The following is a 27306-nucleotide window of genomic DNA, read 5'->3' on the forward strand; positions in this document are numbered from 1 at the left end:
TTTTTTTATAATAAAAATATTATTTTTAGTTTATACATTTTATTAATTACCAAATAAATAATAGAAACTAAATCAAGTCAATTCAATTCCACGTTAACAATATCATTGATCTCTATCATTACTTTGGGTGAGTATTGTTTGAATACAATGCGATTTCATGATAGGAAATTAATTAGAAAATTGTAATTGTGATTAAAATACATTAACAATATTAAATGCTAAATCAGGCAATCAAGTATTAAAAAATATATTACACACTAATCAATGAAATCAAATTAAAATAACAAGCCATTCGATTCCTTTAATCCTATATTTGTACAGTTTTCATTTTAATCCTTCATAAGACACCGATGCAGAAATTAGTGTCAAAATCAACTTTACTTTCAAGAAGGTTATCCTGGGATTGATTTGTAGATGTGTTGTGGCACTCATAGTTAAGGCGGCTATTACAATAGAACAGTCTCAGTTACTTCTCTAGCAGTGTTTAATTACAACAGAAATGAGCTAGTCTGACGCTGGAGACAGTAACGTCCAAATCCAATGCAGTAAACATTGTAACCCTGTTTCCTACATTATTACATCACATCACCAACCCAACAATGCAATCGTTACGGTAGCGTTGTATGACAGCGTTAAAAGAATGTGTTTCACGCCAGCAAGGCGGTGAGCGCGTCGAGAAACTGCGGCCGCTGTGACGTCGGCAGCGTGATTACTGACGCGTCTAACAGGTCCAGGGACACTGATGCGCCGCTCTTGCGCGCCGCTTGCTCGAATGCTGCCCCGAACAAGCTGGAAAAAGATATTCTTGTCAGTGTTTGAAACAAAAATAATGAATGTTATAAATTAACTTACCTACTTAAAAGGTATATGACATACCTAATAAGGATTATTACATGTGCGTAAAAAAATAAGGTTGTTAACACAAATCGGGTAATTTTATGTAGCATTAATTACCCCCCTGAGCGTCACTGTCTTCAGGTTGACTTTTCTGTACCCTTGGTATGTTGACTGTTGGATTATAGTACCCCTGAGATGTCAAGTGTTGTACGCTTAAGATACTGAATGCTGTGCCCAAAATGAGAGACTACAGAAGTACAGAAGAATTGACTGCTGCTCCCTCAAGACAGCTCAAGCTTTATGGCATCGTCTTACGGTGCATTAGCCGACTGTCGGTCCTTTGAGATAGACTCTAGAACCTCGTACTTACTTCCTGGGCTCTTGATCAAAGCGCGACGGGATTCCGAGTAGTAGGCACGTGGCGTCGTCTAGCGGAGCGCTAGCCAGCAAGGGCCGCGCCCTGTCGGTCCCTTGAGATGGACCCTAGGGCCTTGTACCAAAGTAAATACAAATGAGTAGGTTATTTTCATAGAACCGCATCGAGCGCGGTTTGTATGTGAACGCACACACGGACAAAATTTAACGTGGATTAGCGGGGAGTCAGTCGTGGTTGCGCCAAATTTTGTCAGTGTGTGGCGCGCTCACATACAAACCGCGCTCGGTGCGTTTCTATGAAGATAACCTACTCATTTGTATTTACTCTGCTTGTACTTACTTTCTGGGCTCCTGATCGAAGCGCGGCGGGATTCCGACTAGTAGACACGTGGCGTCGTCAAGCGGAGCACTGGCTAGTAAAGGCCGAGCACCGCCGCATGCGCTCGATGCCCATCGCGCTGCCACGCCCAGCCAATGTGGTCCGCGGACGAAGCGCGCTTCTGGTGTACCCTGGAAATGGACATGAATGACAGAAATTAATATTGTGAACGAATATTTTAATATTTTAGTGAAGCATAAGGAATTCTTCATTTACCTCTGGTTTTGGTCATGCTCCTGCGGTGAAGACTAAATGGCAATGCCAGATTTTGTATGGAAAGTGGCGTCTTTTTTTTTCGCGCGGCCATCGACCAAACTTTGTTTTTTGATTACAAAATAGTGTAATAAACCAAACTTACTATGGCATGTATACCTCTAAACTCAGTCTGAACTGAGTTACGAGCAATAGAAGTTTGATGATTTTCATACTAGATTTGCTTTTTGTGCGCAAGTTTTGTAAGAAATTGCAACAAAATATTGCGCTATTTTTTTATTGCGCTGATTCTGCTCCATACTGATGTCTGGAGCCTTTAATGGATGATATTGTTTGTTTACACATACAATCTCACTATTTTGTTGCAATTTCGTGACCCACCTCCTGCACGATGAAGTAGCCGAAGGGCCCGGCGAGGTGCAGGCGGCGCGCGCTGAGCGTGGCGTGCACGAGGCGCGCGACTGCTTCCAGCGCGCGTTGGGCCGCCTGTAGTCCCGCGGGCCCAGTGTCCCGGTGACCCCCAGTGACCCACCTCCTGCACGATGAAGTAGCCGAAGGGCCCGGCGAGGTGCAGGCAGCGCGCGCTGAACGTACACGAGGCACCCGGTGTCTTGTCTGCGTAGCCCTCGGACTTTAGCACCATGGAGTGGCGGACAGTGACTCTCCAGTGGCACAGTGACTCCACTGTCACGGTGACCACCAGTGTCACGTGACCCACCTCCTGCACGATGAAGTAGCCGAAGGGCCCGGCGAGGTGCAGGCGGCGCGCGCTGAGCGTGGCGTGCACGAGGCGCGCGACTGCTTNAAATACCGTTTGACCACGTTTGACCTAGGAGGGAGTTGCGCGATCGTAGGGCTGTCCAAAAATTAAAATAATAATTATTTATTTAGTTTTGTATGGGAAAATATTATTTATTAAATATTACGATATCCACTTTCTGACACCACTATAGTATTTATATGAGTATGTTAACATGGGCTAGTTTCGGCTCATATACCCATTTACCTAACACCCTGTATATGTACTAGAGATGAAACGGATAGTTGTTTGGCCGGATACCGGATACCGGATATCCGGCCAGCTGCTAGGCCGGATAGCCGGATATCCGGCGGCCGGATAGTTGGCCCATTGTCTCGTTGCATGTCGTGACGAGTATAGTGCCGCACAGGAGCTTCGAACGCGATCAGTGGGTCTATTAGTAGAATAGACCAGTCACACTTTTGGAAAATCGAATCCGTCCGAATAGAATGTCAGATTTTGCCACTTATCTAGGGGGCAGATCAATTCAATTTCGACTGCAATCGTGAGTGTGTGATTGAATGGCGAAAATTTAACTATACAGAGCCCCGATTACGATAATTTTTAACGTTTCTAATCCAGACGCGCTTCATCGATTCTGCGATACGATTGGTCAGCGTAATGATCAAAACAGCTGACGTTGACTGACAGCTGACTGTTTTGACCAATCGTATCGCAGAATCGAAGAAGCGCGTCTGGATTGTAGACGTTAAAAATTACCGTAATCGGGGCTCTGGTCATCACAAAAATCGGCCCACCTACGTTTTACAGGAAAATTCGTTTCTACTGACACAGTCATGGTGCCCCAACAATATTGGTGTTATTTGAAAGCCCAATAAATATCCTTAAAGAAAAACACATTTAATTTCTTAATAAACGATTAACATAAACGCGATATACAATAAATGTGACTTGAAAAAAGACCTAACTTTGGGCTCACCTCTGGGATCAATTAGACCAATTTTTATGGTTATAAAACCAAATAATGATCTCACGTGTCCTCTTTAACAGATGGATAGCGATTAATCCCACCTTAACAGTTTTAAAGCCATAAAAGTCGGCTCAAGCGTAACTACCTATTTTTTGAAGAAGTGACTCTGAATTCTTCTACAGACACATTTTTGGGGTAAAACCCTTTCCTTTAATGAAATGAAGTTTAGACCTAGGCTTTTAAATAGTGCCACTATTGGTGGGAAGTGGGGATGCATACGTTTGAAAGTGCTTGTCGCGGGGGGGTCGATCTTTGTGATGACCAGTGTAGTTGCATCATGTCATCAGACCATCAGTGAAAAAAAAATCGCCTATTTTATTTGGCAATATTTCGACATTAACAGATATTTACTATTTATCTATGTATTTGTCATTAGAGTGAATAGCCCAGAAAAATAAATTAGTTTTGAAAGGCCTTAATATGGCTTTTTTGTAACTTTTTGGACTTTAAATAAAAGCCGTCATTATTGTAAGCCATTTTATTGATATTTACCTCAAAGATTAATGTATTTCATTATATTAATAGGAAATTGACGTTTTTTTTTAATATCCGGTATCCGGCCGGATAGTGAGTTACTATCCGGTATCCGGCCGGATAGTAAATTAGGGCCGGATATCCGGCCTACCGGATAGTTGCCGGATATCCGTTTCATCTCTAATATGTACATTGTACATATGTTAAAAATACAGTGTAAACTCTTTAATAACGTCACTAAAGGGACTGAGCATTTTTGACGTTATTGAGAGTTGTCGTTGTATACAGGGTGTTAGGTAAATGGGTATATGAGCCGACACTAGCCCATGTTAACATGGTCATACAGGGTGACTTTTGTATCAGTATCCAAATTTTAATATAATAATCTATGAAGCGAAAGACAAAACACGTATTTTTTATTTTTGTATCGTCCANGCTTGTGTCGATCTCTACAGTCACAATGGGTTCCGATAACGCGTCTGGCGTGCGCAGCGTATACTGACGCTCGGACATTCGGCTGAAACTGAAACAAGAAGGAAAATTAAGCGGGGACTCCAGCATGTGTTTAGCCCTACACAATCAACCAAAACATTTCAAAATTCAACATACCTAAATGTTGAAATAAAAAAAATGTTGAATGTTGATATGTTTTTGTTGATTGTGTAGGGCAAAACCAGAGTAAATACAAATGAGTAGGTCATCTTCATAGAAACGTACCGAGCGCGGTTTGTATGTGAGCGCACGCCAATAATTCGGCGCAACTCCCCGCTAAATTTTGTCAGTGTGTGTGGCTTTAGTTGAACAAGTGGGAGAATAAGGGCCTACGCAAAAACTCGCGACTGAAACTGAAGCAAACAAACCGTTGGTAACGTGACATGAAGGAGAATAATGGTTCTAAGTGCTTAAAGCTAAAACCCGCGCGGACGCATGCACGCGAGTCTGTATCGAAAAGTAGTATGAGGATGATAAAAGTAGATGGAAACTAGCGCCATCTGTAATTGAACACGGCGTTGTCATTGGTTGGCGTAGCAGTTGCATTGACAATGTCAACTATAGTCTCGTCTGTGAGCACGTAGAATTTTTTCCAATGACCCTAAGCTACCCATCCTTATCGCTCGCTCGTAATTATGTTACTGTCGCACTCGCACACTCACTGCGGGCGCCCGTCGCACAGTCGCGACAGCAATATAATTACGCGCGAGCGATAAGGATGGGTAGCTTGGGGTCATTGGACAAAATTCTACGTGCTCACAGACCGAGCTTTAGTAACTGGTTGCTAAGATCTGTAATACGTATGCGGAACGGGCACATTTTTTCAGTCGCATGTAATGCAATTGAAGGAAAATAAATTAGCAAGTTCTACTTACCCAGTGGTAAATACGAGGCCGTGCTTGAGGAATATAGCCCTTGAGGCCTTGCTGCCCTCGTGCGCGATGGCTTCTGATTCCACCTCGCCTTTGCGCGGATCAATGATTCTGCATGGAACAAAAATGTCGAATTCAGACGTTTTATTGCACACGTGCGGTTACAATTATATTACACTTTTGTTCATGTCGGATTACTAATGTTTGGCCAAAAAACGTTTCCCAAATTATCACATCGCAAACAACGTTTCGCAAATTTTCATTTGGCAAATTCTCATTTGGCAAAGCAACTTATTGCAAACTTTTAATTCGCAAATGTTTTTTTTTTNATGATCACAGCCGTAGCCTTTGTGCTAAAAATAATCTCCCGTACTATGATAATATCAATCCTCTCTTTCCTCACACTTACCTTTCCGTTATCACTGGTACAATAGTATGTAGAAATAAAAATGTTAATTAAAATAATAATAATAATAATCATTAGACGTTTAGACAAATTCAAGTTCTTTATTTAGTGCTTTCTTCTTATGATATTTTCAATAATAAAATGTATTTAAACTATTTTCAACCTTATGTCTTACACATAGAGTTCAAAATTAATTAAAGAAAAAATACATATCATGGTAGCATGATGTGCCAGGAACTCTAAATAAATTCTAAAATAATAATCTTTACTTGCTTATGAACCAAATAGTATGAATTCATGGATAAAATAAATATTTTTTTCCGACGCGCATTAAAATTCGCCCGCTGTGTCCTGAAGAAAAATTTTTTTTCACCTACTTTTTTAAAAAGAGTACCATACAATGGTACATATTTATAATCCTGATAAATGTAGCTATCAGAACATATTTTTTTATTAGATTATCTCCAGTGGTTTAAAAGTAAACGACGTTTAATTAAAAAAATACTTTTTGGTTTTTGTGAATTTTACTCCATATTTCTCTTTTTTTGTATGAAAAGGCAAAAATTTTGTTCTAGAAATGAATTCGCCATCCTTTAATTATCCGAAAATGACACCACACTTGCCCTAATACCCATAGTTTTGAAGATATGGGCCTTAAAGTGAAGCGCGGCAGAAGGAAACTTGCCCCCCCTCCCCCTTCTACCACAGGGGGGGCTCCCGATGTCTACCGACGGAAATCTACTCAGAAGCACCCAAAGAACAACTGGTGCAAAAATGAGCCTTCTATACCAAAGTGGAGGGGTCTCCATACAAATCATTGCACTAAATTCCCTACTAATAATTTATGCCGATCTGTGACACTAAATTTCACGCGTTTGAAGCCGCGGGCAAAAGCTAATAGTAGGTAATAAATTATTTGCACTTTGCAACTTAAGTAATAAACCGATGTTACGAACGAAGTATTGTTTATTGTGGTGAGTCAATGAGTACCTATACAAGAAAGTGGAAAAATATTACACATAGTCCATTAATTAAAATTTGTGTGTTCATTATAAGTACAAGTGGTTTGAATTCAAATAGGTCAACGAACTGAATGAGGGTCATTTACCCAGTGTCTCTAACAAAGATAGAGTGACCAACTTTTAAGGAAGTCGGCAGAAAAGGGAACTATAGTTGTTCTTTATTATAAATCACAAAATAATTATGCAAACANAGCAAATACCAATTTAATCGTTTCATAGTTTATATTAAATTGTATTTCAGGAAAATACTATACAATGATTGTGTTCTTTACTAAAATTAATGCCGAAAACAGCATTGATTTATAAGATAAGCGCCCTCGATCAGCTTGCAGACATGTTGGTCTCGCTGAAAACATGTTGTCCCAAAAGCCGGTAACCAATCATATAAAAGTAAGCCCATTTTGCGTTAAATCGTCTATTGGTAAATAGAGTTTAAAACCCGAGTCAGATAGTTCTTCTCTCTGTATAACTATATGTTATATTTTGTTACTTTGACAGTTTGTAAACTTCAAGCAAAATATCATTTTGCTTTTTATCTCGGTGTTCTCGAGTTTTGTATTATTTACAAAAATGCAAGGCGATCTCATTAATTTTAAGTCTTTTATAGTTATCTGTGTATTAATAAGTTTAATTTCGCCTTTACACGCAATAATATTTCCGTACGTGTACCCGCGCTTGAAGTTGGAGGCAAAGACGTCGGGAGATGCAGGAGATCCCCTGATCCTGACTCCATACCTCAAGAAAGGCTCCATAGCAGAGGCCCAGAAACTATCGCGCGTCTCTCTCACAGACAGAGTAGGATTTCCAAGTCACGCGGGGTTTTTCACCGTCGAAGAGAAGTACAATTCGAATCTCTACTTTTGGTATTTCCCGCCAATTTCTAAAAATGCCGATGCACCCGTAGTCCTCTGGTTACAAGGCGGACCTGGTGGCAGCTCTCTGTTTGGCTTGTTTACAGAGTTGGGACCTCTTATAGCGAAAAAAGACGGTTTCGCACTTAGAAAGTATCACTGGGCTTTGAAGAACCACTTGATATTCATCGACAATCCCGTTGGTACGGGATTCAGTTACACCAACGACGATAAAGGGTACTGTTCCGATGAAAAATGTGTCGCCAAGGGACTTTATAATGCCATGCAGCAATTTTTCACTCTATTTCCTGACTTAAGGAACAATACCTTCTGTATAACTGGGGAATCATATGCAGGGAAATATATTCCAGCGTTAGCAATGGAGATTCATAATCAAAATGACAATGGTGACGATGAATTAATCAACTTGAAGTGTCTTGCAATGGGCAACGCTTACTGTGATCCGGTTCACCAAATAGACTATGGAAATTACCTCTACCAACACGGATTGATTGATAATAACCAGCTGGAAGTATTTGAGAAGTACCAAACAGATATTGCCGCTGAAATCCAAAACGAAAACTGGGAAAAGGCAGACATACTGATGGACAAACTAATGGATGGAGAATTGACTAACTTCTCTTACTTCAAATCTTATACAGGGTTCACCGACTACTACAATTTCCTAAAAACAGATAATGATGACGACATNTTGATGGACAAATTAATGGATGGAGAATTGACTAACTTCTCTTACTTCAAATCTTATACAGGGTTCACCGACTACTACAATTTCCTAAAAACAGATAATGATGACGACATGTCTATTTTCACAGATTTACTACAAAACGATAAGTTAAGACATAGTATCCATGTAGGGGGACTGCCATTCAACTCCGGTGAAGAAGTACAAATACACTTGGCATTTGACATACTTAAATCGGTAGCTCCAGACATAACTGAGTTACTTTCACACTACCGCATATTGTTTTATAATGGGCAGCTAGACATTATTGTTGCATATCCGTTAACAGAAAATTTCTTACGTAACCTAAACTTTTCTTCGGCTGAAGAGTATAAAAAAGCTACTAGAAATGTGTGGAAAGTTGGAGATGATATAGCTGGTTATTGGAAGAAAGCTGGCAATCTGACAGAAGTCTTGGTACGAAATGCCGGACACATGGTGCCCCATGATCAACCGAAGTGGGCCCTAAACCTCATAACTCGCTTCATCCAAGGCAAATTTTGACTATTTTACATGGGTTTTGGTAAAGTTACATAAAATATTATAATTTTATGATGAAATGTTTTTTTTATAATAAAAATATTATTTTTAGTTTATACATTTTATTAATTACCAAATAAATAATAGAAACTAAATCAAGTCAATTCAATTTCACGTTAACAATATCATTGATCTCTATCATTACTTTGGGTGAGTATTGTTTGAATACAATGCGATTTCATGATAGGAAATTAATTAGAAAATTGTAATTGTGATTAAAATACATTAACAATATTAAATGCTAAATCAGGCAATCAAGTATTAAAAAATATATTACACACTAATCAATGAAATCAAATTAAAATAACAAGCCATTCGATTCCTTTAATCCTATATTTGTACAGTATTCATTTTAATCCTTCATAAGACACCTGATGCAGAAATTAGTGTCTAAATCAACTTTATTCTCAAGAAGGTTATCCTGGGATTGATTTGTAGATGTGGTGTGGCACTCATAGTTAAGGCGGCTATTACAATAGAACAGTCTCAGTTACTTCTCTAGCAGTTTTAATTACAACATATGAGCTAGTCTGACGCTGGAGTAACGTCCAAAGCAGTAAACATTGTAACCGTTTCCTACATTATTGCATCACATCACCAACCCAACAACCTGTTCTGACAATCGTTACGGTAGCGTTGTATGACAGCGTTAAAAGAATTTGTTTCACGCCAGCAAGGCGGTGAGCGCATCGAGAAACTGCGGCCGCTGTGACGTCGGCAGCGTGATTACTGACGCGTCTAGCAGGTCCAGGGATACAGATGCGCCACTCTTTCGCGCCGCTTGCTCGAATGCTGCCCCGAACAAGCTGGAAAAAGATATTCTTGTCAGTGTTTGAAACAAAAATTCTGTTTAAAAGAGAAAAATGACTATGACATGCCTACTAAAGATTCTTGTGTAAAAAAATAAGTGTGTTCTTACAAAATCGTGTAACAGAAATGTCTAATTTATGCTTCCCTGCTTTTACTGGACTAATAAGAGTGCTTAATTCTTGAGGTTCTTATTGCTGTACAGAGCCCTTGATATACTGACTACTGTACCTTAGAGATTACTATAACTAGGATACAGATCCTAAACTTTCTGACTGTATTTCCTTGAGGACTGACTATAGCTAGCAGGGGCCGCCGGCAGCCCGTCTCTTGAGATAGACTCTAGAGCAAGGCTGCTCAACCTTTTGAAGAGTCGGGCCAAACGGTGGATTCAATCGTTAACGACGGGCCACCTACATTTTTGACAGCTAACTTCAGAGAGATCTTAAAGTTTGTACTGTGCTCGGCGGGATTTTTTATTTGGTGCGTTTTTTTTTCAACTGTACATGCGCAAAAGAATTTTAAGTGGCCCACTTAAAATTCTTTTGGGGGCCACATTCGGGCCTGGAGTTGAGCAGCCTTGCTCTAGAGCCTCGTACTTACTTCCTGGGCTCCTGATCGAAGCGCGGCGGTATTCCGACTAGTAGACATGTGGCGTCGTCTAGCGGAGCGCTAGCTAGTAAAGGCCGTGCACCGCCGCATGCGCTCGAAGCCCATCGCGCTGCCACGCCTAGCCAATGTGGTCCGCGGACGAAGCGCGCCTCTGGTGTGCCCTGGAAATACAGACAAATGTTATATGATAATGTGTTTGAATATAGTGAACGAGTATTTTAGTGGATGACGCGTCTCCACTACACGTCGGACTAGCGTGAGGAGTGCAGGCCAAATCCTTCATTTGCTTCTGGTGAATATTTTGGTTGTACTCCTGCGGTGAAGATCCTAGTCTCCTCCTAGTAGCTAGACGATAAAGTAGCTGTTGGGCTCCGCTAGCAGAAAGGCATCGTGCGTGCTGTCCGTAGAACCATAGAGCTTAGTGAAGCATAGTGGAGTGTCACAGTGATCCTCTAGTGTACCAGTGACACTCCAATGTCCCAGTGACCCCCAGTGTCCCGGTGACCCACCTCCTGCACGATGAAGTAGCCGAAGGGCCCGGCGAGGTGCAGGCGGCGCGCGCTGAGCGTGGCGTGCACGAGGCGCGCGACTGCTTCCAGCGCGCGTTGGGCCGCCTGTAGTCCCGCGGGCCCAGTGTCCCGGTGACCCCCAGTGTTTGATGATTTTCATACTAGATTTGCTTTTTGTGCGCAAGTTTTGTAAGAAATTGCAACAAAATATTGCGCTATTTTTTTATTGCGCTGATTCTGCTCCATACTGATGTCTGGAGCCTTTAATGGATGATATTGTTTGTTTACACATACAATCTCACTATTTTGTTGCAATTTTTTAGCAAACTTTGCGCGCAAAAAGCAAATCTAGTATGAAAATCATCAAACTTCTAATGCTCGTAACTCAGTTCAGACTGAGTTTAGAGGTATACATGTCATAGTAAGTTTGGTTTATTACACTATTTTGCAATCAATAAACAAAGTTTGTTCAAGGCCGCGTGAAAAAAAAAGACGCCAATTTCCGGCATTGTCTTTTAATGACCTGATGATGTACAGCTCACACACTGCACAATGAAGTAGCTGTAGGGCCCTTTATTCCCATCCACCCCCTTTAAGCTTGTCACTGTAGCCACTAAATTTGTGGCGTTTACCACCCCCGTGGTAAATGGCACATAATATAGTGGCAAACACCACCCCGTGGTAAATAGCACATATTTATTCCCATCCACCTCCTTTAAGATTGCCAACTGGCTGGTGGTAGCAGAATAGCGACGCATTAGGCTGTCCAAGTAACATACAGTGCCGAGCACACAGTGACTCTCCAGTATCACAGTGAACCCCCAGTGTCACGGTGACCCACCAGTGTCACAGTGACCCACCAGTGTCACGTTGAACTCCCAGTGTCACGNTTCGATTCAAAATTAAACATTCAAAGGATTAAAAAAAAAAAGGCAAGAATAGCAGCGGTGTCAATGTCTAAAGCCTGGTCGCTCGCTCGCGCGTAATTATGTTGTTGTCGCGCTCGCACATTCACTGCCCGTCGCACATTAGCGACAGCAATATAATTACGCGCGAGCGATAAGGATGGGTAGCTTGGGGTCATTGGACAAAATTCTACGTGCTCACGGACCAGGCTTTACTGATGGAAATCATTCAAGAGCACTCAAAGAACCTGATGCAAAAATGAGCCTTCTATACCAAAGGGTTTTCCATGAAATCCAGATGGGGTGGTGGGTAATAAGCTTGTGCTCGGGCGGCGACGTTAGGTACTCGTATACCTAGCTTCTAGCCTAGGGAGGGGCAAGTCATACCTGGCTTCTGCTGCAAGTCAGACTTTTTAGGTCAGATCGTTTGACCAGAGTAAATACAAATGAGTAGATCATCTCTATAGAAACGCACCGAGCGCGGTTTGTATGTGAGCGCGCCAATACGTTACGCCAATTCGGCGCAACTCCCCGCTAATCCACTCTAAATTTTGTCAGTGTGTGCGTGCGCGCCGCATACATGATGACCTACTCATTTGTATTTACTCTGGTTTGACTTTCGCTTGAAGGATCTGGAAATGTCCAGGAGAGCAGCTGTTCTCCCTTTCTCCCTCGGTACTCCCATGGGGAGGGGGGCAACTTGTGTTCGCGCTCACCCAGTGGCGGATTTACAGTTTTGCCGCCCGTAGGCTAGGGTGGGGTTGGATCTTTATTTAACTTTTATCTTCTGAAATTGAGTAAGCGTCATCTGAAATCTGCCCTCCCTAGGACGCTGTCGCCCTTAGGTCTCTGGGCGGAGACACGTGGGCGGCGGCAGCTCGTGCTGGGGCGGCGCTCGCTGGGCGGAGACACTCACGTGCTCGATGAGCCCCAGCAGCGCGTACGCCAGGTCGTGGGCCGGCCTGGGCGGCGCGTGCGGCCGCTGCAGCACGAAGGCGGCGCGCGTGGGCGGCGGCAGCTCGTGCTTGGGCGCGGCGGCCTCGAGGGCGGACAGCAGGCAGCGCCGGAGTTCCACATCCATTGAACGGTACGCCTGCCGCGCTTGTTGGAGGGGGAAGCTAGGGATTGAAAAAGAACAAGTCGTCAACATACCTCACAATGTGTGCCTCAAATGTCGGCCGTTTGGTGTAGTGGTTCGAAGCGGACTACTATTCCGGAGGTAGCGGGTTCGATTCCCGCACAGTACAAACATTTGTGTGCATGAACATATTTGTTTGTATTGGACTGGGTGTTTTATATGTATAATTATGTATGTATTTAAAAAAAAAGTATTTAAGTGTGTTTATATCCACTGTCTAGTACCCATAGTACAAGCTTTGCTTAGTTTGGGACTAGAAGCGCATTGTAAAATGTCCAAGGATATTTATTATTATTTATTATTAATGTGGGAGAACGTAAAGCTGTTCGTCAAAGTCATAATATTTAAGGCGAAGTCGTCAAGATACAGTACTGTTGGTTTAAATCTACATAAAGAAGTCATCAATATACAGGTTCCTAAGTGAGAAAATGGAGGTATGCCCACCAGATATCTGGCGAACTAGTGACCAGGGGAAACTAAAGTGACCGAAGACAATGTGTTTGAAAAGTCACTCTACAGTGTTTGTGCAGTGTGCAATAACGTCAATAGTTCTATTAATGAACCTATTATACTGTTCATTTGTAAACCTTAGACGGTTCAAAAAAGTTAATTGAATCAAATTGTCAAGCTGTATAACTGGTATAACTAAGGCTGGGTTGCACCATCTCAAAAAACACCGGTTATCGTCAAAGTTACGATCAAAGTTAGGTGGTGCAACTCAGCCTAAGCTGTACAAAAGTTCTAACCGACCGCTATAAACTCACCCCATATCAGCCAGCAGCTGCCTTAGTCTCGCGGCTCCAGCCAGCGTGTGTAACTTAAGATACGGACCGGTAGCGGGCGCGTGACGTAGCGCCGCCTCCACCGACCACGAGCGATATAGCGGCAGCCAGACGTCCTTTTCTAGCACCACGCGGTACGACTGTGGAGTTATTATAGAGGCTTTATTTATAGACGTTTTAAGGGTAGTCACTTATGGAGCTTGAGGTGCTGGCCCCATGAGCGGTATAGCGGCAGCCACACGTCCTTTTCTAGCACCACGCGGTAGGACTGTGGAGTTATAGAGGCTCTATAAGGGTGTTAAGGGCAGCCACTTAAAGTAATAGAGCTTGTGGTGAGGGCCTGTAGCCGAGGCGTGGCGTAGTGCCGCCTCTATCGACCACGAGCGGTATAGCGGCTGCCACACGTCCTTCTCTAGCACCACGTGGTACGACTGTGGAGTTATAGAAGCTTTATAGATGACTTCAAGGCTGCTTAAAGCACTGGAGCTTGAGATTTGGGCCTGTCGCCAGGGCGTAGCGTAGTGCTGCTTCTACCGACCACGAGCGGTATAGCGGCAACCACACGTCCTTTTCTAGCACCACGCAGTAAGATTGTGGAGTTATAGAGGCTTTATAAGGGTTTTAAGGGCAGCCACTTAAAGTACTGCATCTTGAGGCGTGACGCAGCGCTGCTTCCACCGACCACGAAAAAAAACAGTTGAAGTTTACATACCGCTGATAAGTCCGTGCGGGTGGGACGCATTGAAAGAAAAAAGAAAAATAACATTAGGATATTACATACATCTTCTACTATTTTATAGATGGGTTAACAATCTCGTATTAGTAGGACTCAAGTACGCCATTCAAGTATTATCTATGAATAGGTTTTAGGGATCCTGTGCGTGCACTCTGAGACCTCATAGTGATGTTTGTAAATACGAGGGACTGGGCGGGCGGGCCGCGTGCTAGCCAGGCCAGGATGTAGACAGCGAGCCAGTCACATTGGTGTCGCTAGCCAGGCCAGGATGTAGACAGCGAGCCACTCACATTGGTGTCGCTAGCCAGGCCAGGATGTAGACAGCGAGCCACTCACATTGGTGTCGCTAGCCAGGCCAGGATGTAGACAGCGAGCCACTCACATTGGTGTCGCTAGCCAGGCCAGGATGTCCTGCTTAGACAGTTCGATTTTTTCAAGTTATTTATTAATTTTCAAAATACCTCACAATGTAGGAGAATGTAAAACTGTTCGTCAAAATCATTATCTTAAAGGCGAAGTCGTCAAGATACAGTCCTGCAGGCCTAGGATGCGCGCTGCGATAAACGGTTATCACGCCCATTTTATGGATTTTCCCCATACATTTTGACGTCGATAAAGTATATCACAGCGCGCATTCCGGCTGAACAGTGTGCAGTGTAAGAGAGAATGTAAAACTGTTGGTTTAAATCTACATGAGGAAGTCATCAAAATACAGGTTTCTAAGTGGGAAAATTGGAGGTGCTCAGAAGATATCTGCCGAACTAGTGACCAGGGGAAACTAAAGTGACCGAAGGCAATGTGTTTGAAAAGTCACTCTACAGTGTTTGTGCAGTGTGCAATTATGTCAATAGCTCTAATAATGAACCTTTAGTGTTCATTTGTAAAAACCTTAGAGTTAGACGGTTCAAAAAAGCTTCACCCCATTTAAAATAATTTAAATAGAATAGAAATTGAATCAAATTGTCAAACTGTATAACTAGGCTGTACAAGAGTTCTAACCGATTGCTATTACTTACCCCATATCAGCTAGCAGCTGCCTTAGTCTGGCGGCTCCAGCCAGCGTGTGTAACTTGAGATACGGGCCGGTAGCGGGCGCGTGACGTAGCGCCGCCTCCACCGACCACGAGCGGTATAGCGGCAACCACACGTCTTTTTCTAGCACCACGCGATACGACTGTGGAGTTATAAAGACTTTATAGATGACTTCAAGGCAGCTTTAAGCTGCCTTGAAGTAGAAGATGCTTTGAGATGCGGACCGTAGCCGGAGCGTGACGCATCTCTGTCTCTACCGACCCACGAGCGGTATAGCGGCAACCAGACGTCCTTTTCTAGCACCACGCGGTACGACTGTGGAGTTATAGAGGCTTTATAAGGGTGTTAAGGGCAGCCACTTAAAGTAATAGAGCTTGGGGTGAGGGCCTGTAGCCGAGGCGTGGCGTAGTGCCGCCTCTATCGACCACGAGCAGTATAGCGGCAACCACACGTCCTTTTCTAGCACCACGCGGTACGACTGTGGAGTTATAGAGGCTCTATAGGGGTGTTATTAAGGGCAAACACTTATGCAGCTTGAGGTGCGGGCCCCATGAGTGGTATAGCGGCAGCCACACGTCCTTCTCTAGTACCACGCGGTATGAGTGGAGCGGAGTTATAGAGGCTTTATACGGGTGTTAAGGGCAGCCACTTAAAGTACTGGCTTCTGGCAGCTTGTGGTCCCATGAGCGGTACAGTGGTAGTGTGGTGGTAGGCTGGTAGTCACATGTCCTTCTCTAAGACTACGCGGTACGACTATGGAGGCTTTATAAAGGTCTTAAGGCCAGACACTTATAGAGCTTGAGGTGTGGGCCCCATGAGCGGTACAGCGGCAGCCACACGTCCTTCTCTAGCAACACGCGGTACGACTGGGGAGTTATAGAGGTTTTATAGGCGTCTTAAGGGAATCTAAATTACACCGTCAGTGTTAAACTAACCAGCTGCTAGAAAAATTTGATTACTGCCTAGAAATAATCTGTTGAGAAAAGGAAAAGTTTACTGACCGGTCAACAACATCGCTGATAATCCCGTGCGGGTGAGACGCATTGAAAGGAAGAAAGAATCATTTTTATTACAACGGGACATCACATGATCACATCACAAGTACATTAACCATTTTTGCACATAAACATAACAGTAGCATAAGAAAACACGAAGTACGCCGCCGCGTCGCCATTGCGGGATATTGACCAAGTTAGGACAATAACTTTCAGACTGGTTTCATTGGCTCCGGAGGAGTTAGTAGTTAGTCGGGTTTAGTGGAAGAGTCCCACATAACCCACTGGCCGTCCTAATCAGCGTTTCCCGGCGGAAAAAAACAATCTAGGGCTGCGCACGCGCCAAGTAGAAAGCAAGTTACATACATTAGTGTTGCCAGCTATGTGCCGGTGCAGCGTGTCAGCATCCAGCAACGCTGCTATGACCACATCTCTACTCCGCTTCAGTGAACATAACCTGCCCACTTTGGTGGAAAACGACCCTCAGTAGGGTACCGTGAAACACGTAAGTGAAGTCAAGTTAAAAACTAAGCCAGGCCAGGATGTAGACAGCGAGCCACTCACATTGGTGTCGCTAGCCAGGCCAGGATGTAGACAGCGAGCCACTCACATTAGTGTTGCTAGCCAGGCCAGGATGTAGACAGCGAGCCACTCACATTGGTGTCGCTAGCCAGGCCAGGATGTAGACAGCGAGCCACTCACATTAGTGTTGCTAGCCAGGCCAGGATGTAGACAGCGAGCCACTCACATTGGTGTCGCTAGCCAGGCCAGGATGTAGACAGCGAGCCACTCACATTGGTGTCGCCGGCCGCGTGCTGCCCGCCCGCCACGAGCCGGTGCAGCGAAGCGGCGTCCAGCAGCGCCTGGGCGGGCGGGCGCGCGTGCAGCGCCTCGTGCGAGGCCGCGCCCACGGCCGCCGCCCACAGCGCCGCGCCGCCGCAGCGCGACACTAGCCAGGCTAGGTCTAAGGCTACGCACGCGCTCTGCGAAAAATGGAGAAAATTTTTGACCAGTGGCAACATCGGTTTCGTTGGGCATAGCATGTAGCGCAGGCATACTGTAGGTGGCCGAAGATATATGTATTAGAGATGAAACGGATATCCGGTAACTATCCGGTAGGCCGGATATCCGGCCTAAATTTACTATCCGGCCGGATACCGGATAGTAACTCACTATCCGGCCGGATACCGGATATTAAAAAACTACGATAATATCCTATTAATAAAATGAAACACATTAATCTTTGAGGTAAACATCAATAAAATGGCTTATAATAATGACGGCTTTTATTTAAAGTCCAAAAAGTTACAAAAAGTCATATTGAGGCCTTTTAAAAACTTATTTCTTTTACTGGGCTATTCACTCTAATGACGAATACATAAATAGTAAAGATCTGTTAAGTTGAAATATTGCCAAATAAAATAGGCTATCTTTTTTTCACTGATGGTCTAATGTCATGATGCAGTTCAGTCAGATTATGCAGCAAGTAAACTAATTTAATTTTCGCTATTCAATCACACACTCACGATGGTAACCGAAATCGCCCGAATTGATCTGCCCCCTAGACAAGTGGCAAAATCTGACATTCTATTCGAACTGATTCGATTTCCGAAAAATGTGACTAGTCTAGTCTACTAATAGACCCACTGATCGCGTTAGAAGCACCTGGGCGCTTAGATTAATAAAGTCTAGATAGATAGTGCGTTAAAGGTGAGGCAGCTTTTAGTGAGCCGGAACGGCTCACTCGTAAACGTCACATGAACTGTCAAAGTGAAAAATTGGTAAACACGTCCGACGAATTTTAATTAATTATGACGGTTTGTGCTGTGAAAGGGTGTCTAAATACATTAGAAAAACGAAAGAAAGTGACCAGTGTTACATTTCATAAGTAAGTACTACGATTCGACGCGTATTTTGCTTGAATTTGGCTTTCAAAAATTAAACACGGGAATGATACCAGTAACAAGAAAATTTATTTCCCAATTGTTAGCCGTACAAATACACTTCCTTTTTTTATGAAATCGAGACTTTTAAGTCGGTTTATCTTATTGTAATTAGGTATTTGATTTGAATTCAATAAATAAGTAAGTACATAATGCGTTTTGTTTTTGTTAATTATAAAATATTTAAAAACGTATTAAATATTTCCCTACTTTCGGGGAAATCGCCTTCACTGTCCACACTCCCCAAGAAAATTGTCATTAATGACATAAGATTTTTGCCTCACTCTTGACGAAGCGTTTGTAGGAATACTATCCATCTAGGCTTTATTAATGTAAGCCTGTGCGGCGCTAAACTCGTCACGACATGCAACGAGACAATGGGCCAACTATCCGGCCGCCGGATATCCGGCTATCCGGCCTAGCAGCTGGCCGGATATCCGGTATCCGGTATCCGGCCAAACAGCTATCCGTTTCATCTCTAATATGTATATCAAGTTGCAATAGTCCTCAGCATCATACATCATTATGCTTTCTTTTCTTAAAAGGGACTGTCTCAAACATAATAATTACTACACTATATAGGGGGAAGTGCTAATCGTTCCTACAACATTATCAGTTTTTTTCTTCATTGCATAAAAACAATAACTCTCAATGACGATAAAAAAATGCTCAGTTTTTATGTGTTTTGTCAAGCAGATAAGGAAACACCAGTATTTTTCCAAAAATCATGTTCATCAAGCCTATCACAGTCACAGAGAAGTTTTCCTGGAATTGCATGTATAAAAAATATTTTATGTATGACACATATCAGCCCCCCCAAAGCATAGGATGTGTAGGCCAAATTCTCCACTTTCTCTGGTAAATCAGAGACATTTATCTCCTACAAAGGAGATCGAATGACCTGATTATGAATATGACACATCCCAAAAATAAAAATAAAACTTACGGGCTTCCCATAATAGGAGAACTGTGTGTAGTTGAACATGAGCGTGTGCCGGCGCTCCTCCCACGCGCGCCTCTCGCGGCGCTTCTCCACGGCTGCCTCCAGGGCTTCCATGCCGCTGCCTTGGGGCTCCTGTTCCTGGAACAACAACCATAGTGTTCAATAACAGTTGTATGATTTATAGAAGGTGGAACAGTGAGTATAGACTAATGCATTTACTTGTAACAGAACAATGAGCTATTCTATGATATGTTTAGCAACTGATTTCTGTTGTTTCTATAGTGTATTTAAATGTTCTGAACTTTAGTAATTATAAACTTGTTTTAATAGTGATTATTGGCACTAACATTCTATTCATAAATAAATATTTTAGTGTTCACAAACCAAACATTGTACAGTTTACCCATATTGTTCCATTATTTGTAAGAACATTACGTTAGGTAGGAATTTTCTAATTTATACTCTACATAAGATCCAAATTATAAACAAACTTACCTCTTCTTCATCATCTCTAAAAATGTCATCGAAATTAGGAATGTTTTCTTCAGTATCCTTATAGACTAGTCTCACCTGAAAACAATAATCCGAAAACATTAGTAAATTTTCATTTTGGGTATGTTAGCATGGTCATAAACAATCACTGGTGTTCACAAGCTAAGTTATGGGATATCTTGACCTATACAAAAAGGAATTAGCATTATAATCACAAACCTGCCCATCACTATACACATTACAAATGTCTGTGGGTTTATGCGAGTCCAACACAAAAAACACTACATCCTCCTCGGGCTGCAGGATATCCACCAGGTCTATGGTCCCGCCACAGTTCACCAGCACCACGAATTTGATCTCCTCATTGTTTTCTTCATACGCTGTCTTCAACTCCGACACACCCCCCACTGGGACCAACGTATACGATATATTATCACATTTAAACAGCCCCTGGAGGATCTTACACGCACATATCGCGTCTACGTCGTAATGCACTAACAGAAGAACCCTCTGCAACAACAAACACCAACGTTTACCCACTGAATAAAGTTGTAAACAACGAAATGATAACCTACTTCTTCATCACTTACATTTCCAAGTAATACGTTATAAAAATCATTCCTGAGGTCTTCAATGAACATCTTTGAACCGAAAGAACACCAGGATCATCAAAATATCATCTTTTCATGGTGAAAACAGGCAATTTTCGGCGAAAGAAACCCACAAATAAACACCTGCTGTCTGCGATTGTCAAAAGGTCAAACTTTAACTGTCAAATTACCGATTTCGCGCGAAAATATACGGGCGTGTTCTTGTATGCATAAGGTTCATACAGTTGCTTGATTTGATAATCGCGTGACGTCCCCATTTCAAAAACCGGGACAAAACTATCCTTTATTTTTTTATCTGAAAAATTAAACACTTCATTTTTATCAATCACTCCATCTGTGAAAACCGCATGAAAAACCGTTCAGTAATTTTTGAGTTCATCGGGAACATACAGGCGTGTGGCGGAGAACTTTGAATTATGTTGCTTGGATATGGAAAATATTTTCCTTAATATGGAGATTACATAATATTACATTCAAATTACTGTTTAACTAGTTTTATTAGGTACATCAAATAAAAAGTTGAAGAAGTCACAAATAAAGTTAAGAATTTTCTGACTCTATAAAAGAGGGTAGGTTGATTTCGGCCATGCATTTAACATTAGGTTCGAGAAAGTATTATGTGTGTTCAAAGCTTCAAATAAGATCTGTGTATCTACCACAGCTGCAGTACAATGTATATGCCTTGGATGGAAGAGAGCGCTTCATAGTGATAAGACCGCCAACCTTAATTCTATTTGAGTGTGTTAACGTGGTAAATTAAAATACAGTATAATTTTCAGTGTTATTTATTTTGCTCTTAAAACTAATTTTAAACATTTGATCGATTTTTATATGATTCGACATGATGTTGCGCTATTCTATACGCTATACTTCCGGGCCTTAGGAGGCCGCCCGACAGCGCCTGGAAATAAGATTTGATGAGCGACATGTCTGTTTCCTCTGGATACAAATAATCCTTCATCTCGTAGCAAAGCATATCCTCGGGACAATCCAAGGCTCTCAGGCATCCAGCGTATTCTGACCATAACAGTTTCCGCCACTTCACATTATGTTTTTGAGCCAGGGGCACTAATACGCACGCAGCGAACGTAGCATCCCCGTAGCTTACTGACTGGAACTGCTCCAAGAATTGCGTGTAAAAATCTTGGAAATTACTTAGTCCCATAAGATCTTTGTCGAAGTTAAATGAAGCCTTCTGTTTAAAAAGAATCTGCGTACATTTACGCAGCAGAACTTTAATTCTGGCGTCAAGAAACAATGAGCTATCACAGAGGTAGACGCACATGATTCGGCAGAATCTGTCAGTGACATCAATGTCTTTTAGAAGGTCCGAGAAACAAAGCTCGTTGAAGAGGATCCACTCTAGGCTGCAGCATATGATCAACTCCTTTTGAGCGATCGCCTGCAAAGCCGCTCTCCGTGCGTTTTCCCCAAAAACTTTTGGCGCCGTATCAACCACTTGGCTTTTACTATACAGCATAAGTATCGGCAAATATATCCAATCCCTTGGCAGTATTGGCTCCTGCCATTTTATCAGTACAATGTTGGGCCCTGTGTCCACATAATTCAAATTTATAACTTTACTGTAGCAAACTCTAATGTCGTCAACCGATTTCAAAGATCTTGAAAAGCCATCTGAATCTGACAATGAAACAAGGTTCATCAATCTTTCAGCTGTGAACCAGTGTTTGTTAAACACAACATTTCTAAATAAGTACTGCAGCTCAAACTTCTTATCGATTCTTAAAATATAGCAAAGTTTACTTGCTACTGTATAAATTAGGTCCTTATTTGCTTCTGGGATATCATTCTGTATGGCCACTTTCACAACATAGAATAAAAATTCTGTTTCTATTCTAGTGAACCAGTTATCACACAAACTTGGCATTTTACTTGCCATGCTTCCAAGATACTCAGTTAAATGTTCTATGAACAGATTCTTTACAGATTTGTCTTCAATGAGACTCAGCACTTTGAAAAGAGAACTCAAAAATGGTAATGGTGAAATGGTACTCAACACAGGTAAAACCTTTTGGACTCTATCAATAGTTGATGAGCCAAGATTCTTCAAATTCTTTGTCATGTGTAAATCCTTATTTTCTATGCCTGATAGCAAATTAGAAGATCTAATTAAATTCTTCAAGACCAATTTAAAACCCTTGGAAGAAGCAAGGTCTTTCAGTAAATTAGTTAGCAGTTTCATGGGTATATTTTCAGTCAACATCACTGTTTTGCAGCAGTCTAATGTTGAGCAAACCAGTCTCAAATGCCCACAAGTGTAAATGTCAGAAGTTGCCAACTGTGTAACCCATTTCTGAACACCCTCTTTCAGTAAGGGATATATTTGGTGCTTATGTTTGGTCAAGTTTAAGAGCATGTGACAATTTAAGAAAATGTTTATAAATTGGGTTACAGCTGCTGCATGAGTGGCTGATATTAGTGAGGAAGTAGCAAAGACGTCAGTTCCATGAATGTGTTTGTACAATGCTGTGATTATTACTGGGAACAATGATGTGGCTGATTCTAAGCCAACATTGTACTGTAGTAAATTGGTGAGAATGCAAAATGCTTCAATCTGTATCCTCAAGCCATATGTGCCATCTACACCAGAGCTTATGTATTCAGATATTGGTTTCAGAATGTCATATTTTGTTGTTAGGGCTTCACCAATCTCGCGGGACTGTAGAGACAAAACTCTCAAAAATTTCAATGCAGCTAAAATAGGTTTCCCATTGTAAACTATTTGTGGCTCAAATACAAAATTAATGCTTGTTGCAGGAACAAATTGTTTAGTGATGGTGTTCATCAAATGTTCAGTTTTGATGATAGTATCAGATGTTTGAACAGAATCTCTAGCTAGTCTAGTAATAATTTGTAGACAGTACTGCACACAGTTAAAACTGGGCCTGATAGTTTCCAGAATGTAGTAAATCCTTTGCAATATATCAGTCCTTACAAGAGCAGTTATGATGTCTATTTCAGCTAGGTGAAAGTCATTAAATTCGGATTCCTTTGATTCTAGTTCAACTATTTCTGATTTGTCATTTTCCAAGCTTGGCTGTTGGGTGCCTTCTTCAAATCCTATCAAGGCATCAAGACATGCTTCATCAACCCTGTTGCAGATTAAGTTTCTCATGGCTTTTACAGCTGGTTCTAAAATTATAGGCTTGTTCTCATCCATAGCAAATCTGATGATGAAGAATATTTTGCTCAGTGGAATCTCTATAATATCTTTGTATGTTCCCACATTATAATATTCTAGTAGGCCTGCCAATGTGTTGAGGGCCATTACTCTTTGCTGGGTAACAGAAGATCTTGAGAGTTCAACCAATTCAGACAAGGTATATCCAGGCCTATGTGGTTCTTCTCCGTGATGAAATAAGGTTTTGTTTTCTTCTGTGTATTCCATTGTGTAAGGCAACAAGTACCCTTTGAAATCAAATCTCGCTTCATAAGGCTCATCAGGCTTGGCATTTTTGCTTTCTTTGATACCTTTCATCCACTCTAATTTGTCTTTTTCTAGTGAATCAAAATGAAGCCATTTGTTGACACTTGGATGAGACAGAATATCATTTTCCCACAATGCATCATTCTCTACTTCATTGTCTGAGTCTGATTCATCCATTCTTTCGACTTTATTTGGAATCATAGTAGGCATTACCTTAGTTTCTTGCTTCTGTGATGTGCTAGGAAGGTCAAGTTGCCCCTGTGCCGAAGATTGGTTTCGCTTGGCTTTCAGGAATTCAATTAATTTAGGGTCTAAAGTAGACAGTAACTTTTGTTGCTCCTCCAATATTTCTTTCTCTGATATGTTTCTTAGAACTTTAACATTTTCATTGTGAATATCATCTGCATCTTTTGAAGATACAATGTAGCTTTTTTCAGGCAAATTGGAAGGCTTGGTGCTAGTATTCATGTTTATTTCATCAACTTCCATAGTAGATTCTGCAGTATTCTTCACACTGCTAGTGCTTGGGGCGCTTGCAGTCTTTGGAGCGGCACTTGGGTCCCATTTGGTAGGAACTGGGAAGCCCTGAGCTGGCATTGGCTTGAAGTCAAAGTCAGCTAAAGTATCCACATTTTTCTCAACTATATCCCCCAATACGGAAGGTATTACTTTTGGGAAATATACTTTATCATCTTCATCGTCGAGTTCTTTGTTTGGGGGTGGATTGTCAATGTTTTTCTCCAGAATGTCTCCCAAAGGGCTCGAGCTTTGTTCGAATCTTGCCCGCTTCTCGCCTTGTCCTTTCAATCCCTTAGACTGAGCATACTTAGAGGGCTTTCTTTCGCCAGTCTCACTTGTGCTACTTCTTTTAGTAGGCTCTGTACGTCGTAAATTGACGAATTGAGCAGACGGCTGATGATTTTGGTTTCTACTCTTTTCTCGAAGGAATTCCTCCTGCATACGCAGTATATCATCTTCATCTTCGCCTGGTTTCGGTCTTCTAATCATTTTTAGAGTAAAGGATTGTTATTTTTATAAAAATTCCATTCGTAAAAGCGAAACAGAAACAAACAGGTTATGTTTTCATGAAATGTCAGATTGACTTTGACGCACACCACCAAGAAACAAACGGAAAAGGCAAAGGCAATATGCTGAACAGCGAAATCTTCAGCATAAAAGCTATTTAGTTTTTTTTACTTTCGTCTCCAAAATATTTAAGAAACAAATTGTCAGATTGACATGTTGTAACGTCAAATGTAGTAAACAAAAGCACGTGAAAATTACGAAAAACATTATTTCTTAAAATAATTTAGTTTATTGGTCAAAATGCCGAAAACAAAAAAGACAGTTCAAAACCTCAAGCATCCTAATAGTAGGAAAACTATATCACTCGTCAAGAAGATGAAGAAGAGCGAAAAAAGGGACACCAAGAAACTTGGCACCGATATCAAGAACAACCTCATAGGCGAAAAAATTATGTGGTTTAAAGATAGGATTCCTGAAGATTGTTCAGTGTTATCCAAGGAACAAACGTTAGGGCTCATTGAACAGTACCTGTCACGTTTCGATGAGGAGTTGGAACAAATTTTGTTGAAGAATTCTATCGGTCAGAGAAAAAATCGGCAACATGCTAGTAGAGAGGACATTATTAATATTACGAAGAAAAATGAGTTAGAAGAGTTCCAGACCTGTGGCTTGGAAATGCCGGACTTGATGGATCATCAGCAGATGGAGGTTCTAAGGAATTGGAATGGGGAACTGAGGTATTTGCAGCATTTCAAGCTGAAAAGATTTGCTAGGAAACATCTAACATAATTTATTTAGTACTGGTATTATAGTTTTAAGTAAATTAAAATTTTATTTCTAACATTTGCTTCTTGTCTATCATTTATTAATACAATAATAAAAACATCTTTGTATGTCTGCTTTTGTGAGTGTAGTCATTCTAGCCTCTGGTACATTAAAGAGGGTCATGCTCTTGCAAAAGCGACTACTAAGTGACCTATTAATGATGATGAAACTTTTTGAGGGAAAAAACTTAAAAAGGATTGATATACTACCTAATAAAGAATGTGGATTGAATAACAAGTGGTTTAGGTGTGAGATATTGAAATAAAACCATCAAATTCATCAGCTAATTTATTCAATCAATAAGTATTTACACATCTCAAAATTAGAATGACATTATGGTTCATCATGAAAAAGCAATAATGAGTAGTGGAACACCAATCTTTAATTCATAAATATATACATTTCACGTCAGAACAAGGCATAACTTAAATACAGGTTGATGTTACACAAAATGAATCAGTCAACATTATCACATACAAAAATATAAAAAACCTAGAATTAACAGAAAGCAAATATTGGGTAACTAAATTCTTATTTTATGTGTAAGTAGTAAAATATTGCAGTTAAAAAAATATAAGGTTGTAAACCAAAATAATTAAACATTTAATTTTGCAACTTTTTAAGTATGATGTTTACGTTGATTAAACAACTGTCTCATAGCAGAAAAATCAACGCCATTCATAAATTCTATCTGTAAAAAAGAAACTATTGATTTATGTCCCATGAGGCAGTAACCTACATTTTCACAAAATTGCAAACAAAAATATTACACCATGAATATTTTTTTAATTTTATTTAGAGTAAAACTACTTTATTTATTATATTTTCCACATTCACTTATAAATACATTTTAGGGTTATATCAAACTTTTGAACACACAAAGCTAAATAATTAAAATAAACAATAAATAAGGTAGAACAAAATAAATATGTGGATGCTGTTTCATAAAATAATAATTATAAAGTCACTAGCTTTCCGCCCGCGGCTTCGCCCGCGTGGAATTTTGTCTGTCACAGAAAAACTTTATCGCGCGCGTCCCTGTTTCAAAAACCGGGATAAAAACTATCCTATGTTCTTTCCCGGGACTCAAACTATCTCTATGCCAAATTTCATCAAAATCGGTTGCGAGGTTTAAGCGGGAAAGCGTAACAGACAGACAGACAGACAGACAGAGTTACTTTCGCATTTATAATATTAGTTGGGATATAATAATTTAATCACTTACCTCTTTTATATTATACATAAATACCTAATACTAACATCTTATTACCAAAACACTTGAAAATGTGATAATTAGAAATAATTTTAAATGCAAAGGCAAAACAGATGTATGCAAGATGTCCAATTTATTACATTATATTATATGTATTATGTATGCAGTTCCACACTGGGTACACAATATAGACAAATATAAATAGGTACTAAAAACAAAATACCTACACTGAGAAATTATCTCATCCCTTTCTGAGGGATATTAACATGAAATTTCGAAAAAAAAATCAATAT

The 27306-nt window shown here is 41.0% G+C and overlaps 4 protein-coding genes across 5 annotated transcripts; 2 read left to right on the plus strand and 2 right to left on the minus strand.

The window, feature by feature from the left end:
- Nucleotides 1–105: 105 nt before the first annotated feature.
- Nucleotides 106–20663, minus strand: Cdc45 (cell division cycle protein 45). The gene is made up of 11 exons (XM_028315585.1): nucleotides 20481–20663; nucleotides 20110–20400; nucleotides 19894–19968; nucleotides 19402–19536; nucleotides 17297–17495; nucleotides 15502–15652; nucleotides 12742–12947; nucleotides 8124–8163; nucleotides 2186–2336; nucleotides 1553–1722; nucleotides 106–789 (listed from the first exon to the last, which is right to left on the minus strand). The coding sequence occupies exons 1-11, from the start codon at nucleotides 20529–20531 to the stop codon at nucleotides 648–650; spliced, it is 1611 nt and encodes a 536-aa protein (XP_028171386.1). The 5' UTR covers nucleotides 20532–20663; the 3' UTR covers nucleotides 106–647.
- On the plus strand, nucleotides 7298–9209 carry LOC114360785 (venom serine carboxypeptidase-like). 2 transcript variants are annotated; one of them, XM_028315582.1, is made up of 2 exons: nucleotides 7298–8420; nucleotides 8532–9209. In XM_028315582.1, exons 1-2 carry the CDS (start codon nucleotides 7431–7433, stop codon nucleotides 8958–8960), a joined length of 1419 nt encoding a protein of 472 aa, XP_028171383.1. In that variant the 5' UTR covers nucleotides 7298–7430; the 3' UTR covers nucleotides 8961–9209. The 2 variants fall into 2 exon arrangements, with proteins under 2 accessions (XP_028171383.1, XP_028171382.1); XM_028315581.1 differs by having other exon boundaries at nucleotides 7298–8312; nucleotides 8424–9209.
- Nucleotides 20664–21270: 607 nt separating the features above from the next.
- LOC114360783 (RNA polymerase II-associated protein 1) lies at nucleotides 21271–25062 on the minus strand. Its single transcript, XM_028315575.1, has one exon. It carries the CDS (start codon nucleotides 24955–24957, stop codon nucleotides 21310–21312), a length of 3648 nt encoding a protein of 1215 aa, XP_028171376.1. The 5' UTR covers nucleotides 24958–25062; the 3' UTR covers nucleotides 21271–21309.
- Nucleotides 25063–25180: 118 nt separating this feature from the next.
- On the plus strand, nucleotides 25181–25818 carry LOC114360788 (translation machinery-associated protein 16 homolog). Its single transcript, XM_028315584.1, has one exon. The coding sequence runs from the start codon at nucleotides 25276–25278 to the stop codon at nucleotides 25762–25764; it is 489 nt and encodes a 162-aa protein (XP_028171385.1). The 5' UTR covers nucleotides 25181–25275; the 3' UTR covers nucleotides 25765–25818.
- Nucleotides 25819–27306: the final 1488 nt, after the last annotated feature.

Source organism: Ostrinia furnacalis, unplaced genomic scaffold (assembly GCF_004193835.3).
Source record: "Ostrinia furnacalis isolate ACB-3 unplaced genomic scaffold, ASM419383v2 OfSCF5175, whole genome shotgun sequence".
In the NCBI taxonomy this organism is placed as follows: domain Eukaryota; kingdom Metazoa; phylum Arthropoda; class Insecta; order Lepidoptera; family Crambidae; genus Ostrinia; species Ostrinia furnacalis.